At 40.6% G+C, this 17,625-nt stretch overlaps 1 protein-coding gene across 1 annotated transcript in view; it reads right to left on the bottom strand.

The window, feature by feature from the left end:
• Window positions 1-11,661: 11,661 nt before the first annotated feature.
• Window positions 11,662-17,625, bottom strand: part of LOC121873787 — a 29,526-nt gene continuing 23,562 nt past the window's right edge. The window contains exons 4-6 of the mRNA XM_042377490.1: window positions 13,199-13,336; window positions 12,699-12,885; window positions 11,662-12,519 (exon numbers count right to left, since the gene is read on the bottom strand). Coding sequence (XP_042233424.1) covers window positions 12,250-12,519; window positions 12,699-12,885; window positions 13,199-13,336 — 595 coding nt within the window. The 3' untranslated portion in view covers window positions 11,662-12,249. The remainder of the gene's footprint in view (window positions 12,520-12,698; window positions 12,886-13,198; window positions 13,337-17,625) is intronic.

Raw genomic sequence — 17,625 nt, 5'->3', positions numbered from 1 at the left:
CCTACCCGCCACAGTAGTAATGTGAGAGTGACCTACCCGCCTCAGTAGTAATGTGAGAGTGACCTACCCGCCTCAGTAGTACAGTGAGAATGACCTACCCGCCTCAGTAGTAATGTGGGAGTGACCTACCGCCTCAGTAGTAACGTGAAGTGACCTACCCGCCTTAGTAGTAATGTAAGAGTGACCTACCCGCCTCAGTAGTAATGTGAGAGCTCTGTAGTAATGTGGGGTGACCTACCCGCCTCAGTTGTACAGTGAGAATGACTTACCCGCCTTAAGCAATGTAAGATGGACCTACCCGCCTCAGCAATGATGTGGGTGACCTACCCGCCTCAGTAGTAATGTGAGAGTGACCTACCCGCCTCAGTAGTAATGTGAAGTGACCTACCCGCCTCAGTTGTACAGTGAGAAGCCTACCCATATGTAATGTAAGATGGACCTACCCGCCTCAGCAATGATGTGGGAGTGACCTACCCGCCTCAGTAGTAATGTGAGAGTGACCTACCCGCCTTAGTAGTAATGCAAGAGGACCTACCGCCTCAGCAGTGATGTAAGATGGACCTACCCGCCTCAGCAGTGATATGGGAGTGACTACCCGCCTCAGTAGTAATGTTAGAGTGACCTACCTGCCTCAGTAGTAATGTGAGGCAACCTACCCACCTCAGTAGTAATGTGGGGTGACCTACCGCCTCAGTAGTAATGTGAGAGTGACCTACCCGCCTCAGTAGTAATGTAAGAGGGACCTACCCGCCCCAGTAGTAATGTGGGGTGACCTACCGCCTCAGTAGTAATGTGAGTGACCTACCCGCCTCAGAAATACTGTGAGAGTGACCTACCGCCTCAGTAGTAATGTGGGAGTGACCCATCCGCCACAGTAGTAATGTGAGAGTGACCTACCCGCCTCAGCAATAATGTGAGTGACCTACCCGTCTTAGTTGTAATGTGAGAGTGACCTACCCGCCTTAGTTGTAATGTGAGAGTGACCTACCCGCCTCAGTAGTGATGTGGGAGTGACCTACCCGCCTTAGTTGTAATGTGAGAGTGACCTACCCGCCGAGCCTCGTTGACCTCCCGAGAGAGCTGCGCCTGCGTCTCGTTAGCGTCCTGGCCGTCCACTGCCACCTGGAACACCCTCACACCCAGAGCCACCAGCTGACCCCTCATCAGTTCCGTAAGAAATTGATACTATACCTGTATACTCTATATTACATTTACTTTTCACTTTCTGCACAAACTCTCCAGCGATACACGATACACACCCCGATAGACGCTACCTGACCTAGCTTGGAGAAGGACGTGCTCGTGTTAGTGACAAGAGGAAATGGCCGCCTTGGTAGTTGGGGATCGTTGTGATGTGGGGGAAGAGGGGTGAGTGTGGGGAAAGACGACCTCCTTGCCACGCTGTTAAGGCAGCTGGGGCAGTTGAGGAATGAGGTTGACACTCTAAAGGGGGAAAATGAAGCCCTCAGGACGGAACTCCTTCAGGTAGGTGTCCTGCCTAGCAGGACACCTGCGAAGGAGGAGCAGGCGTGGAGAGTGGTTGTCTCCACGGGGACTAGGGTCAGGCTTAGGAAAGCTGACCAGGGTGTGGAGTGCAGTAACCCTTACCAGGTGCTGCAGGAAGCTGGAGAGGAAGAGAAGAGGCAGGACGGTATGGATCAAGGAGAGGAAAGGGCAGTTGTACAAACCCTGCCCACAGGTAAGGTCGTGGTAGTTGGTGACAGCCAGGTGAGGTTTGTAGATAGGACTTTTTGTGCAAGAGATAGGAAACGTAGGACTAGGGTGTGTTTTCCTCGGGCTGGGATAGGGCATGTAGTGGAGAGGGTTTTGTCAGGGGGAGGGTACCAATCCAGTAGTGTGTCTTAGTGTGGGAGGACACGACATAGGAAAGATTAGGAATGAGGCGCTGGGGAAGGTTAGAGTTAGGGGAGGGATCCCGATAGTATGTGGTGTCTCGCCTAGAGGAGGAGTTGGTCTTGAATGGCTGTCCAGGGCAATTGCTATAAATTGCCGACTGGAAAAACATTGTGTAAGCAATGGTTGGACATTCATTGTTAACTGATAACTGGGAACCATTTTATGTCAACGACTACCTGTACAGTCGTGGCGGAGTACACCTGTCTCGCGCGGGGATAAAGACGTTGTCTGCATCCCTGGAGCGTGAAATTGTTACTCCAAAGGGGGGATTTCGCCAGTAGAGAGAGGTTGGGGTAAGTGGGAGTCAAAAAACAAGCAGATCCTGGGGAGTAAAATTGGTTACTCAGTACAAGGGGTAAAACAGGACCAGGGAAGGGTAGGTTTAAATGTATACTATACAAACAGTAGGAGCGTTAGAAATAAAATAGACTTGCTGAGAGCGGTTGTATGTACCGAGAATGTAGACGTCATAGCAATCACCGAAACTTGGATGAATCTGGCGAGCAAAATCATTTTATCAGAGTGCCACAGAGAAGGGTACAACCTTTTTCACAAGGACAGGGAAGGTAGGAAGGGGGGAGGGGTAGCACTCTTCGTCAGGGATACATTTAAATGTTGTGTTGATAATTCAATAAAGGGTGAAATTGGAACCGAGTCTGTATGAGTAGAAATTGCGGAAGGAAGAGAAAAAACTAATTATGGGAGTGATTTACAGGCCCCCAAGTCTTGGGAAAGAAGCAGCTCAGCCCATATGGCAGGAAATGAGTAGGGCAGCAAATACAACAACCTGTGCATTATGGGGGATTTCAACTTCAGAAATATTGACTGGGACAACATTGTAGGCGACTATGAATCTGAAGACTTCCTAGACGCAGTACAGGACAATTTTTTGAAACAACTAATTACAGAACTTACCAGAGGTAACAATATATTAGACCTAGTATTAACAAATAAAGAAAATGTTATCAAAGATATCACAATTGGGGACGAACTAGGGAACAGTGATCACAGAGAAATCAGGTTCACCCTAAATTGGGAAAAGTAAACCAATGACAATATGGTCTGAGTCCCAAACTTTCGATTGGCGTTTTATCAGGGGCTAAGAAGGTACCTAGTTGAGGTCGCCTGGGAACAGTCAGGTCAGTCCCCAGTAGGAACACGTGAGGTCACAGGTGACACAACAATTGATCGTGACTATAATATATTCACTCGTATACTACGTAAGGCACAAGAACAAAATATTCCATACAGAAAAAATTAGGTCAAATATGAATGAGCCAAGGTGGATGACCAGAAAACTTAAACATGACATAGGAATAAAGAAAGGAATTTATAAGAAATTAAAGGGAGGGGAGGAGCAGCTCAGAAATAGGTACAATGAACTATCTAGGAATGTTAAGAAAAATGTAAGGAAGGCAAAGAGGGACTATGAAATCAGGATAACAAGAGAATCCAACGTGAATCCCAAGGGATTTTTCCGGGAATATAGGACAAAGGTCAAGGACAAAGCTGGGCCTTTAAAGTCAGGGAGGGGGGAAGTGATCGATGACTACGAGGAAATAAGCAAAGCATTGAACAGCGATTTTTTTATAAGTTTTCACAGAAGAAATTTACGAGGAAATTCCAGAGGTGGAACTGATATTTAGGGGAAATGAAGAAGCAAAATTAAAGAATATTACTATCAGAAAAGAGGATGTTCTTAAGAGGATAAATAAATTAAAGAAGACAAAATCCGCAGGGCAGAATGAAATTTTCCATCGAGTTTTGAAAGAGTATAAGAAACATATTAGCGGACCCCTCGTAAATTTATTTACAAAATCATTAGACACGGGAGTTGTGCCAGACTTGTGGAAACAGGCATATATAGAAACCGTATTCAAAAAGGGAGACAGAGCATCAGTGTCAAATTACCGGCCGATTAGTTTGACGTCAGTAGGGGGGGAATTTCTTAAATCAATTATAGCAGATAGCATCTGATCGCATTTAGAGAAAAACAAATTAATCTACGACTCTCAACATGTATTTACAAATGGAAATTTTTTTCTAACAAATCTCCTGATGTTTGTTAAGAAAGTCTGAGGTAGTAGATAATGACGAAAATTACGATGTTATTTACTTAGACTTTAGCAAAGCGTTTGACAGTACCGCATCAGAGGCTTCTGAGAAAAGTTTAGGCTCATAGTATCAAGGGGAAAGTTTTGAATTGGATAAAATTATGGTTCACCGATAGACCACAGAGGGTCAGCGTAGATGGTGTTAAATCAGAGTAGGGTTGTGTAACCAGTGGGGTTCCCCAGGGGTCTGTACTGGGCCCACTCTTGTTCATAATCTACATAAACGATGTAGATACTGGGATCAGCAGTGACATAAGCAAGTTTACGTATGACACCAAAATAGGGCGGCTGATTAATTCAGGGCAGGATGCAAATGCACTACAGGAGAATTTAAATAAACTGCAGGGGTGGTCAGAGAAATGGCAAATGAAATTCATCACCAGCAAGTGCAGCGTACTGAATATTGGAAGAACAAATATTGTCAATGTATACAGCCTTAACAACATCAACCTAGAGAGGTCGACTTGTGAAATAAACTTAAGGGTACTTGTAAGCCCGAACCTACGGCCTAGAAAACAGTGTGTTAATGTTCGAAATAAAGCAAACAGAGTATTAGGTTTTATATCTAGAAGTAAAATGTAATAAGTAAAACGAGTGCGGAGGTCTTATTGCAACTATTTCTTGCATTAGTCAGGCCACACCTCGATTATGCTGTTTAGCTCTGGTGCCCTTATTATAGAATGCATATTAATTCACTGGAGTCGGTGCAGCGAAGAATGACGAAAATGATTCCGGGACTTAGAAACCTTCCATATCAAGATAGGTTAAAGAAACTAAACTTGCATTACCTAGAAAGACGAAGAGTGCGGGGAGTTATGATAGAAGTATTTAAGTGGGTGAAAAGAATCAATAAAGGCGATATAGATAAAGTTCTTATAATATCCGAGCAGGATAGGACTCGTAGCAACGGATTTAAGTTGAATAAGTTTAGGTTTAGGAGGGAGATAGGAAGGAACTGGTTCACAAATAGGGTGGTGGACGAGTGGAACAAGCTTAGCAACTTTTTAGTAAGTGCTGAAACGCTGGAAAGTTTAAATTGGAGGCTAGACAGATTCATGGATGATAGAGAGTGGTTGTAACTCTCGACAGGATCTGCCATGCACAGGCCAACCGGCCTATTGCAGACTCCTTATTTTCCTATGTTATGTTCTGATGGTGGTGTGGGAGGTAACACCATCTGTGAGCAGGATGGGGGATCAGTTGGTCTCTGTCGTGGCTCAGACCTACCACTACTTTGCGCCCTACTGTGTTAGATAATCTTTTAGTACACCATGTATGCGTGTTACACATCAATATGAAGTGTCATTGAAAGAGTTATAGAGTATTCTGTCACAGCAACTGTAGATATGCAATGTTCATAAATAAATAATACAAAACACTCCAATAACATATCAATTCAGTGTCTTGATTTTTAACTTAGTATGGTTGACAGCTATCGTCCTGTTGTGGCTAAATAATGCCTTATATATTTAAAAAAAACAAAATTGACTGAATAACTTATATCTTTGCAACATTTAATGTGCATCGTTTAATTTCCACTCTACTAGCCGCAGAAAAGAGAACTATTTATGCCAGGAAAGTTACGACCTTAACAACTAAGACAAATATTTTCTGCACTCTAAAACTGACCTGAGGGGAGAAACAGCTGGGCAGTACCAACTTCAGACACAGCAGCTGTTAAGACACACCACAGTATTCCAGATTTATCACCATTGTCTGAACGTTGTTTCCGTGTTGGAAACAAACAAGTTTAAATTAGGTAAAAAGGTCTATTAAAAAGCTTGATGTATGTTTCAAAAGTTATTAAAATATTTTTGTGTGTTAAATTTTGCTTTGCTGAATGACTGGCGGCTTTAATGAATTTAGTCTAGTTGTTCTATCCAAAAAATGAGCCCAACCCACAATAAATTGCAACAAAGGGTTTTTTAATGGTTTATAATACTACAACTCCTGGAGAATGATATACTAAAAGACCGCACCCATCCGATAATGGGGAAGTCTCAAAATCTGGATCTTTTTCAAAATACCTGCCAGTAAGAAAAACAAACAATAAAATTTGTTTTTTTACAATGTATTGTTCAAGTCCATTCAAAGTATTAAATTGGTATAAAATTAATAGAAATATTGACCTTTGCACACATTATTACTTAGATACTAAATGGCGGCATTTTGTTAACATAAATGACGTCAATTGACATTAATGACACCATAGAACAATTTTGTTCTGGCGAAATGTTTGAAAAAGAAAAAGGCTGCAAAATCAAGGGGGATTTATAACATAGTTACATGCACTTAATCCTCTCCACATATAAAACAGCACTCCTATGACGTTATTGATATTCTACAGTAAAGGACAATACACGGTAATGTTTTACTTTCGTACAACAAGGGAATTTAAAAAAAAAAATTCTTTGGAATCAATAGTTTAGACACTTCCAAGACACTTTTCTTCTATGACATTTCCCTCGCAAATGACATGACCTGGCCTCCTAACTTTGGGGCTTCATAGAAGAAATGTGTCTTAGAATTGTATAAACTACTGATTCCAATAGACAAATTCCGAAGATTCCCAGGTGACCGAAACTAAAATAATATCCAGTTCACAATCGGACACATCGGTCAAAATCTATGTCCGATTGTGAACTTCATTTCTGAGTTGTGGTTGTTTTCAAAATAAGCAGCAAACAATATTTTGCGTCTTGGATTTTACCCTAACCTAACCCAACCCAAACTAACCTAACCCATCCCAAACTAACCTAACCCAATCCAACAAACCTAACCTAATCCAATCCAACCTAACCTAATCTAACTCAATCCAAACTAACCTAACCTAACCTAATGTAATTAGGGGGATCTTATATAGAAGATATATACTGTAGACGTTACTAGCGTGGCCGACGCGTTACTTTCAACTTGGTATTATATTCTTAGGGGAAATCTTCTCTGAACACCAACTCTAAAGTACAACTATTCATTAATTAACTGAATGTCATGGACACATGACACACTGACTCTCGAACACAAACATGAAATGGATACACTTCCCACCGTAAGTAACTCACCTTTGGATGGCTCTGACAAGACTCACGTGTGACCTGAGGGAGGCCCAGCAGGTGCTGCTGAAGGGAGTGCTGGACTATGTCTCCTGTGGGAGACTCTGCTAGCTGGAGACGCGGTGCTGGGGAGGGAAGTCGCCCTCTCCGGGAGGGGGGGGGGAGCTGTCGGCTCCTTCCCTGTCACAATGATGATCCGAATACTACTGTCGAGCGTGACTACGTCTTCTGGCGATAATGGTGTGGAAGTCGTGCCCCGTGGAAGGAGCTGCAGGGCCTTTATATTGGAGGAGAGCCGGCAGATGACCTCTCCTAGAGTTTAGACCTGGACAACTGTGTTTGCCCAGGTGCGTGGTCATGTCGCCGGTTGGTAATGGGGAAGAACTAGGTAACAATGATCACAGAGAAATCAGGTTCACCCTAAATTGGGAAACGAAAAACAATGACAATATGGTCAGAGTCCCAAACTTTCGGTTGGCGGATTATCAGGGGTTAAGAAGGTACCTAGGTGAGGTCACCTGGGAACAGTCACGTCAGTCCCCAGTAGGAAGGGGTGAGGTCATAGATGACACGACAATTGATCATGACTATAATATATTCATTATTATACTACATAAAGCACAAGAACAAAATATACCGCACAGAAAAATTAGGTCAAATAAGAATGAGCCAAGGAGGATGACCAGAAAACTTAAACATGACATAGGAATAAAGAAAGGAATATATAAGAAATTAAAGGGAGGGGAGGAGCAGCTCAGAAACAGGTATAATGAACTATCTAGGAATGTTAAGAAAAATGTAAGGAAAGCAAAGAGAGACTATGAAATCAAAATAGCAAGAGAATCCAAGGCGAATCCCAAGGGATTTTTCCAGGTATATAGGACAAAGGTCAAGGACAAAGTTGGGCCTTTAAAGTCAGGGAGGGGAGAAGTGATAAATGGCTGTGAAGAAATAAGCAAAGCATTGAACAGCTACTTCTTATCAGTTTTCACAGAAGAAATTTGAGATGAAATTCCGGAGGTGGAACTGATATTTAAGGGAAAGGAAGAAGAGAAATTAAAGAATATCACTATCAGAAAAGAGGATGTTCTTAAGAAGATAAATAAACAAAAGAATACAAAATCCCCAGGGCCGGGAGAAATTTTTCCTCGAGTCTTAAGAGTGTAGGGAACAGATTAGCGGACCCCTCATAAACTTATTTACAAAATCATTAGACACTGGAGTTGTGCCAGAGTTGTGGAAACAGGCAAATGTAGTACCCATATTCAAAAAGGGAGACAGAGCATCAGCGTCAAACTACCGGCCGATCAGTTTAACGTCAGTAGTGGGGAAATTTCTTGAATCAATTATAGCAGATAGCATCCGATCGCATCTAGAGAAAAGCAAATTAATCTACGACTCTCAACATGGGTTTACAAAGGGAAAATCTTGTCTAACAAATCTGCTAACGTTTTTTAGGAAAGTCTTCGAGGTAGTAGATATTGACGAAAATTACGATGTTATTTACTTAGACTTTAGCAAAGCATTTGACAGAGTACGGCATCAGAGGCTTCTGAGAAAAATTAAGGCTCATGGTATCGAGGGGAAAGTTTTAAATTGGATAAAATCACGGCTCACCGATAGAACGCAGAGGGTCAGCGTAGATGGTGTTAAATCTGAGTGGGGCCGTGTAACCAGTGGGGTTCCCCAGGGGTCAGTACTAGGCCCACTCTTGTTCATAATCTACATAAACGATTTAGATACTGGGATCAGCAGTGACATAAGCAAGTTTGCGGATGACACCAAAATAGGGCGGCAAATTAATTCAGGGCAGGATGCAAATGCATTACAGGAGGATCTAAATAAACTGCAGGGGTGGTCTGAAAAATGGCAAATGAAATTCAACACCAGCAAGTGCAGCGTACTTAATATTGGAAGAACAAATACTTATCATGTATACAGCCTTAACAACATCAACCTAGAGAAGTCGACTTGTGAAAGAGACCTAGGGGTACTTGTAAGCCCGGACCTACGGCCTAGAAAACAGTGCGTTAATGTTCGAAATAAGGCAAACAGAGTATTGGGTTTTATATCTAGAAGTGTAAGTAACAAGAGTGCAGAGGTCTTATTGCAACTATATCTTGCGCTATTAGGCCGCACCTCGATTATGCGGTTCAGTTCTGGTGCCCCTATTATAGAATGGATATAAATTCACTAGAGTCGGTGCAGCGAAGAATGACAAAAATGATTCTGGGACTTAGAAACCTTCCATATCAGGATAGGTTAAAGAAACTTAACTTGCATTCCCTAGAAAGACGAAGAGTGCGGGGAGATATGATAGAAGTATTTAAGTGGGTGAAAGGAATCAATAAAGGGGATATAGATAAAGTTCTATAATATCCGAGCAGGATAGGACTCGGAGCAACGGATTCAAATTGGATAAGTTTAGGTTCAGGAGGGAGATAGGAAGAAACTGGTTCACAAATAGGGTGGTGGACGAGTGGAACAAGCTTAGCAACTTTGTAGTAAGTGCGGGAACTCTGGAAAGTTTCAAAAGGAGGCTAGATAGCTTCATGGATGATAGAGAGTGGTAGTAACTCTCGACAGGAGCTGCCATGCACAGGCCAACCGGCCTATTGCAGACTCCTAATTTTTTTATGTTCTAATTATCACCACCAGAGTGTGTCCTGGCTAGGTGTGGTTTCTTTAACACGGTCATAACGCCCGGTTAACTTAGATGGATCACTTGAAGAATCATCTCCCCAGCTTATTTCACCTGAAGATTAATTTACCTTAATGCTAACTTAACCTAACCTAAACCTATTCTATCCTAACCTAAATCTAACCTAACGTCATCCTCCCGAAATAGTTTTAGGGTGGTTTAATCTTTAGGTGAAATAAGCTGGGGCGATGATTCTTCAGGTGATCCGAAACAATAAAAAAATAAAATAAATAAATAATAAATATATATATATATATATATATATATATATATATATATATATATATATATATATATATATATATATATATATATATATATATATATATATATATATATATAAGTAAATCACTGTAGGTGCGCGTGATCTAGGTATATGCTGATAACCACAAGGAAAGAAGAAAACACGAAGTTCCCAAGCGCTTTCGTGTAATTCACATCTTCAGGGGTGAGTACAGACTAGAGAGAGTAATACAAATCAAGGTGTATATATACAGAGGAGGGTGAGACCAGGTCCACAATGGTCAGGTATTAGGTAATGACCCTACTAATCTTTAAATAGCACACAACGGTTGGTGGTCAGGTCAGATGGTCAAGTGACCCGGCCTTCTCACCTGATCACAAATCTTCTTAATTACAAAATTGTCCAGCTTGTACATGCCGTTACTCAAATTCATGTTGAATGCTTCGGTATGTTTAATAAGACTAGATTCTATGATGTTCCTACTATCAATTGAATTACATGGTAATATTGAGGAGGCATTATCCCAGTCAATGCAATGCTTGTTATCCCTCAAATGAACAAACAGAGCATTGGATTCCTGGCCTGTCCTAACACTGTATTTGTGTTGTTTAATTCTAGTTGCAAGATCTTTACCTGTCTGGCCTAAGTAAAACATATTACATTCCTTGCAAGGAACTTTATAAATGCAACCAATTGTGTTGTTGGGGGAGTTCTTGATTAACATTTGTTTAACAGTGCATGAGTTTTTAAATGCCACATTGACGTTCCAGGTTTTTAGCTGTGCAGGAATGTGTGAGAAATGCCGGCCACCAGGCGTGGGGTCACCTTCCGTTGATGTCTTCCCCGTGTAGGTGGTCTGGGCTGTGAGGGTCGTCCAGGAGCTTGTCCTAAACCTTCTTCCCTAGGCGATGGAACCTGACGTTGAGGGCCTCTGTTATATTTCTCAGGTGGATTGTTTCCACTGTCTCCTGGTAAGGTGGCGCTTGGCCACTGGCTGACCTCAAACACTTGTTCTGGAAGCTCTGTAGTTGTTGTAGTCTGGTCTTCCCGAGTGTGACGAGTGGTATAGATGGGTACTCCAACACAGGCCTCACCAGCGCCTTGTACAGGTGAACTTGTATCTTGTCGGGCATCAGTTAAAAAACGTTTTAATTTGGATGCGGCGACTTTGGCTTTCTTTTGTCTGTCCTTCACGTGGGAAATGATGCCCGTCCGAAAGATGATGAGGCCTAGCAACCTGCCTTGTCTAGACTACTCAATCTCTTCGCCGTCGATCGTCAATGGCGCCGGCTTGAATTTTTCAATGGGTATGACCTCGAATTTCGTTTTGTTTGTTTTTTATTTTCCATTTATTTTCATACTCCGAGATATCCTTTATTGCCCGGGCAGTGAGTCGCGCCATCCTTGCCCTGGACCTTCCTGGGCAGGTGACGATCTGTGCTATATCATCGGCATACATAAAGTACTCGCTGCCGACGGTTTTGGCTCTGCGTTCCATAATGAAGATGCACAGCAGGCGCGTCAGGTTTTCGAGTAGCCCCAGTTGTATGATCTTATACTGCAGCCCCGCCTGCCAAACTTTGTCAAACGCCTTGCTGACACCCCTCAGTACTACGTTGCACTGCAGGCGGCCAGTCATGGCATTGGCGATCTTCTCGTAGGCCTGGGCTATGGCGGTGGATGTGCCTCGGTACTGGCGGAAGCCGAACTGATATTCTCTGATACCGAATCCACCAAACCTACCAGTGCCGCCATCCAAGGTGCATTTTCCCTATCTTGGATGAAACTAATGCAGAAAGACCGAAGCACCCTAAGTATTTTTACACAGATTTTGGAAACTGAAAATTTACTCATATTCGAAGCGAATATCAAAGTTCAATATACTTGTTACTCTTTGGCTTCGACTATGTTAAATGACCATGAATTCTGATTTCTCAGGAAATGTGTATCTTAAAAAATGTAAACCTTAGGACCAAAATAATTTTCAGACAAGAAGTGAAGATGCTCCATGTGGTCTCAGTCTACGACGATTTTAGTGTTCAATGATACTGGTAGCGCACAGTCATATTAATATGTTTCCAAGTTGATTTTCAAAGTGCATACATATTCTACGGTGCATCTCATAAGACCATCTGCGCTATAAACTCTTGTGGAATTATCTTTAAGACCAAATGCGGGGATGCGTAGGTCCACTGAATTTAGTTAATCGAGAGGATGAACTTAATTTTCATTGTATGTCGCAAAGAATTTCAATATCAGCTTTTCTACCATAAAAGTTATACCAGCTGCAGCAAGTCCCAGCAGTAGGAGCAGGAGCGGCCCCTGCATGTGTACAATGGTGAGGGCCTCGATGTTACTTTCGTTAGATTCTTTTTCCATGACTGAGTCTTTCCCTTGTTGGTTCTGCTTCAGTTCCTCTCTCTTTCTTATACGACTCTTCCGCTCAGCGTCACGCAATTGTTCTTTCCTCCAATGCTCATACAAGCCAGCCTGGAAGATTACATTTAAAGAAAATAGGTCCATTTTTCTGGAAAATTAAAAATATTTAAGTATACTACTGGGGTAAATTCTTGAACTGAGAGTTAAGGAAGAGATAAAGATAATTTATGAGAAACTAACGTGAAATATTTATATTAGCCTAATCCTCTGGTTTGCATCTTCCAACTCACCTCTGTGATTGTCATTAAGTAGCGATCTAGTGTAGGCTTGTATGGGGCATCGTGTGGAATTGGCCAGGACGCGGTTGAGGAGACAATTATCTCCCGTCCAACATATATTGGAGACGATCCATCTATCCGAGTGAATTGTTGTGCAATCGTCAGTTCAACGTATTGTTGACCACCAACGTGAGCTTGTCTGTGTAAAGCAAGAGTCGCCACAAAGATAAACACTTTTGGGTTCTTTGATCAAGCATTATTTAGTAAACATTCTGAAAGAATCTAGCTTTCGGCAATAACAATTCCGAAAGACATTCAAAACTGATTGACAGGCTCCTATTCACACTATAGACCTAACATGTTTCCACAAATTCTTCTAATGCAGTAAGACAATGTGAGTTCTCCCAACGGACAGTCAAGTACTATATGGTGGTAAATATCGAAAGAGCACACCGAAACAATAATTACTATAGCCTACTGCAACCTTCAAGATGTTAAACATAATAACTCACCTCTTCACCATAGCTTCCTGGAGTCCATCAATGATACCAGTTCCCAGAAACATCAGTTTTCCCAAAGCATTGAAAACTCTTGACTGTGACTGGATGAAGAATCCTTTGTAAGAGGTTCCCCACGACTCCATTGTGATTCTAAACGGATTTTAAGATAGAATAATGCTTGAGTTAAGCGTATATTTATGTGTAATATGCTATATCTTAGAGAAAATGACTCTTTTCGCCTAAGCAATGTAATTTCTCTTATAATCAATATTATTATTCTTATCTGTAGCCTTGGAGAAATAAACTGCAAATGTCATATATATTAATTTTGTACTCTCTCTCTCTCTCTCTCTCTCTCTCTCTCTCTCTCTCTCTCTCTCTCTCTCTCTATGTGATAGCTGTTTGTCTATCACATTTAATTGTTTTAAATATGTTCTGGAACTATAAGTGGCAGGGCTTCATGTAAACACATATTCTGTTTTTTTTTATATTGTCAATGCAGTTTTATATATATATATATATATATATATATATATATATATATATATATATATATATATATATATATATATATATATATATATATATATATATATTATGACTTTGCTTGGGAGATTGGTATCCCCGCCTCCCCTGAGCAACGCTCTTGTGCATTATGCAGAAGACCCGACAGCAGCACCCTTATCCACTACCTCCTAAGCACTAGTCGATCCATAGGTTACCATGATGAGATGTATCAAGTGAAACATGTATATGGAGCAAGTAACAAGATCACTAGATTACAAGATGTTGTAACCGCTAGATTAAGGTTAGGATATAAGTACCTTTGGCAGTATGTTCCTCAAGCAGATGTAAACAAAACTAAATGTAAAGTGTGTGAGCACTATGTCCTCGACTGTGTGAAGATAGAACCTCTTAGGGACAGGTCCAAGCACACTGTGTGTGAAATGGCACAACACTTCATCTCTAATGGCAAGATAGCCGACATATTAAGATTGTATCCACTTTTTGGCACTTAGTAGCTATATCAATTCTCATGTACAGAACCAAGTACAAAATGTGCTTGAATACCTCCCACGTAAATGTGAATAACAAAGTGTGAGGCCAGACATACTGCCTCACACGCCTGTGCTCACGCATTTGTGAATAAGTTACCCTTTATGTATAGAACTAAACAAATAATGTAAATGAAATACTGTGTAACATTCAGTGCCATAATATCCTGACAACGGGGGTTAATTATTATGACCCTTTGTAAACCCTACTCTGTAATCCTTTTGCGCTACCGCTCACAGGATGAGTGTGGGGTGCACAATAAAGTAGCCGCTGTAAGCGGCAAAATCAAAAATCAAATCCTAAGATGTCCCCACACACAACGCTTCCGTGACGCCTGCTGGACCACCACTCCACGACCCCCTGACGGAGACACCATGATCCCCCCCATACTGGCCAGATATTTGTAAATAACATTGATTATGTGTTAAAGGAATATCCTTCCTTCCTTAGGCTTTAGTAAACCCCTTTATAATATTTATACTGTATATACTTGTCACACTTGCCAGATGCTTCTGGTGTCATTGTACAGGGGTACCTAGTGACAGCACTAGGATCCCGCTTCCTCTATCAAGGAATAAACAATTGAAATTGAAATTGAATTTATATATATATATATATACATATATATATATATATATATATATATATATATATATATATATATATATATATATATATATATATATATATATATATGCAAGTAAATCACTGTGGGCGCGTGATCCAGGCATATGCTGATAACCACAAGGAAAGAAAAGAAGTTTCCAAGCGCTTTCGTGTTTTCTTTCCTTGTGGTTATATATATATATATATATATATATATATATATATATATATATATATATATATATATATATATATATTTCATGTAGATCCACAATGAAAACGTGGATAAGATAAATCTTGATAAAATCACACGGGAAAAGGGAAACAACGGAGCACCTTAGCTTTCGTCTTTATTCAAGACATCTTCAGAGGCAACTGGATTACATGGACAGAGAGAGGCTTAAATATACAGGGTGACCTGTATTCAAGGTTGTGATTGCATTACTGCTAAGCTCACAATAGTCTGGTGCTATATGACAACCTTCCACTAACTACTAAATGTTTACCTACACCCTGACACATGACTATCACACCGGTTTGGTTTGGAAAATAAAAATATTGCACATTATTGACATGTGCGTGAAACAATAACCTATAAGATACTGGAGTGTATTCACATTGTTGTAGGGCTGTAGAAGCATTAGTTTCTACTACAGCTAGTTCTAGTTCACATGTAGCTTCTGCAGCCCGGGTGAAAGCGAAAGCATAAGCAGGACATACAAGTAAGTGTATGTTGACTTACACTGATTGAGGACTTCATGCTCAGCCAGAGCAACTAACGAAAAATCTTCTGAAACAACTATTAGTTCAGTTTGTTTGTTTAGAATCAGAAGGTCGCCATTCGCCTTCAATAGAAATGGTTCCAAATACCAGGTATTAAACTTCTTTTGTGATTTTATTGGAATGTGTATTAGTATTTCCTTGTGTGTTAAGGTTGCCTCTAATAAGGAGTAATAATATTCCACTTCATGCTCCTGAAAGATAGGAGTTAGATGATATTTAGTTTCAGCTATATGTAAAGCGGCAATAAGTTCACCAACTGGCAATAACTGTGCATCTACACGACCTAGCACTGCATTCACTAAATCAGCTATGAGCCTACTATTGGTATCTGTGAAATCTTGTAGAGAGGGTCAGCTGCATGCATGTATTCGAGTATAAGTTGAAAAAGTAGGAAAATGTTTAGTAACATCTCAATTTCCATTCACATTTTCCTTGTATTATGGTGTTAATTGATATGTAGTCAAAATAAAGAACAAGGCTTGTAGAATATTGTGGTATAAGGAAAAAATATATATTACACAAAAACTCATGGAATAATTAAAGGGCCAAGCAGCACACCCTCCTCTAGCTCTAATGGACTGAGCCACACTGGCTTCATGCTTAGTGTTGCCATCTACAAATTTACATTCCCGCTATATGAGACTCCAAAACCCGCTAGATTTGACCCCTAACCCGCTAGATTGTAACTGTACAGATAATAGCATGTGTTATCCTTTTTATATTTACCATATATAGATATATAGACAATTAAACTGATTAATATATATATACATATATATATATATATATATATATATATATATATATATATATATATATATATATATATATATATATATATATATATATATATATAGATATATATAGATAGATAGAATGATAAATATATAAAGTTTGGTACATAGAAGTAGAGCTAATTAAGACACCGGTTAGCATAATGTCACAAAGTAATATGAATGTATAATCAACATCAAAGATTGGTTCACTGACGTACGCATTGTTAGTTCCAATCAATTTCAAGATATCAGCCGGTATTTCATATTCAAAACAAGACTTTTCATTTCTTTTCAAACCTGCTCGTATTGCAAGAAGAACATTAGCCATTTTTGTTCCCGTTCTGTTTCGAAGTTTAATTTTCACTATATTTAACTGGCTGAATATCCTTTCTACTGCAGCATTAGAGTCGGGTATGACGAGAACTGATAAAGCAAACTCTCCCAATCCTTGAATGGATTACAATGTGATGCGTCCATGTACAGTAGTTATGTACTTCATTCCAAAACAGTACAGTTTGTGGAACTTTATTCCACTTCACAAGAGCGAGATCCTTCCACTGACTGTCTACACTGATGCAAGTACAATTATATAACTAAAACCGCTAGAAATCCGCCAGACATCAGTTAAATCCTCAAAAAACCCGCTACCAGCGAGACAGCAACTTTACCCGCTAGATGGTGGGTCAAAACATCTAGATTTAGCGGGAAAACCGCTAAAATGGCAACACTGGCTGTGCTGCCGCTCACACAATGACCAAGACAGTCTCGTGGAAGGTGATAAGGCCTACACAAAGAAAATGATGTCTGTCAATTGGCGTCCAAGGTTCAGTCAGTTTCACTGAATAGTTTTTGAGTTATTTTAAAATATTGCCCATGGACGTTGGCGTCGCGAGGCTGAGAGTAAGTTTTTTCGCCTTTTATTTTCGACGCCACAATGGTGTCGTGCGAGGGTATTCCAAGATTGGAGCTGGATCCATCGTTGTTCCCTTGTGTTTTGCACAAGATAAACATTTAGCAATGTGATGCTCGATGTCAGTCTCCATAGTTTTCCAATAATATTTTCGTCTAATTTCTGGTAGACATCTGTCTCGCCCTGGATGTCCAGCTTGGGGTGCATCATGGAAGAGGGTGAGGAAGTTTTTCTTTAATGGTGTAGGAATAACAATTTGAGAGATTGAGTCTTGTTGTGTTTTTACTGAGCGATACAGTATGTCGTGC

Source organism: Homarus americanus, unplaced genomic scaffold (genome assembly GCF_018991925.1).
Source record: "Homarus americanus isolate GMGI-L3 unplaced genomic scaffold, GMGI_Hamer_2.0 scaffold25827, whole genome shotgun sequence".
Taxonomy (NCBI): Eukaryota; Metazoa; Arthropoda; class Malacostraca; order Decapoda; family Nephropidae; genus Homarus; species Homarus americanus.
This window is presented reverse-complemented; position numbering and strand designations above follow the sequence as displayed.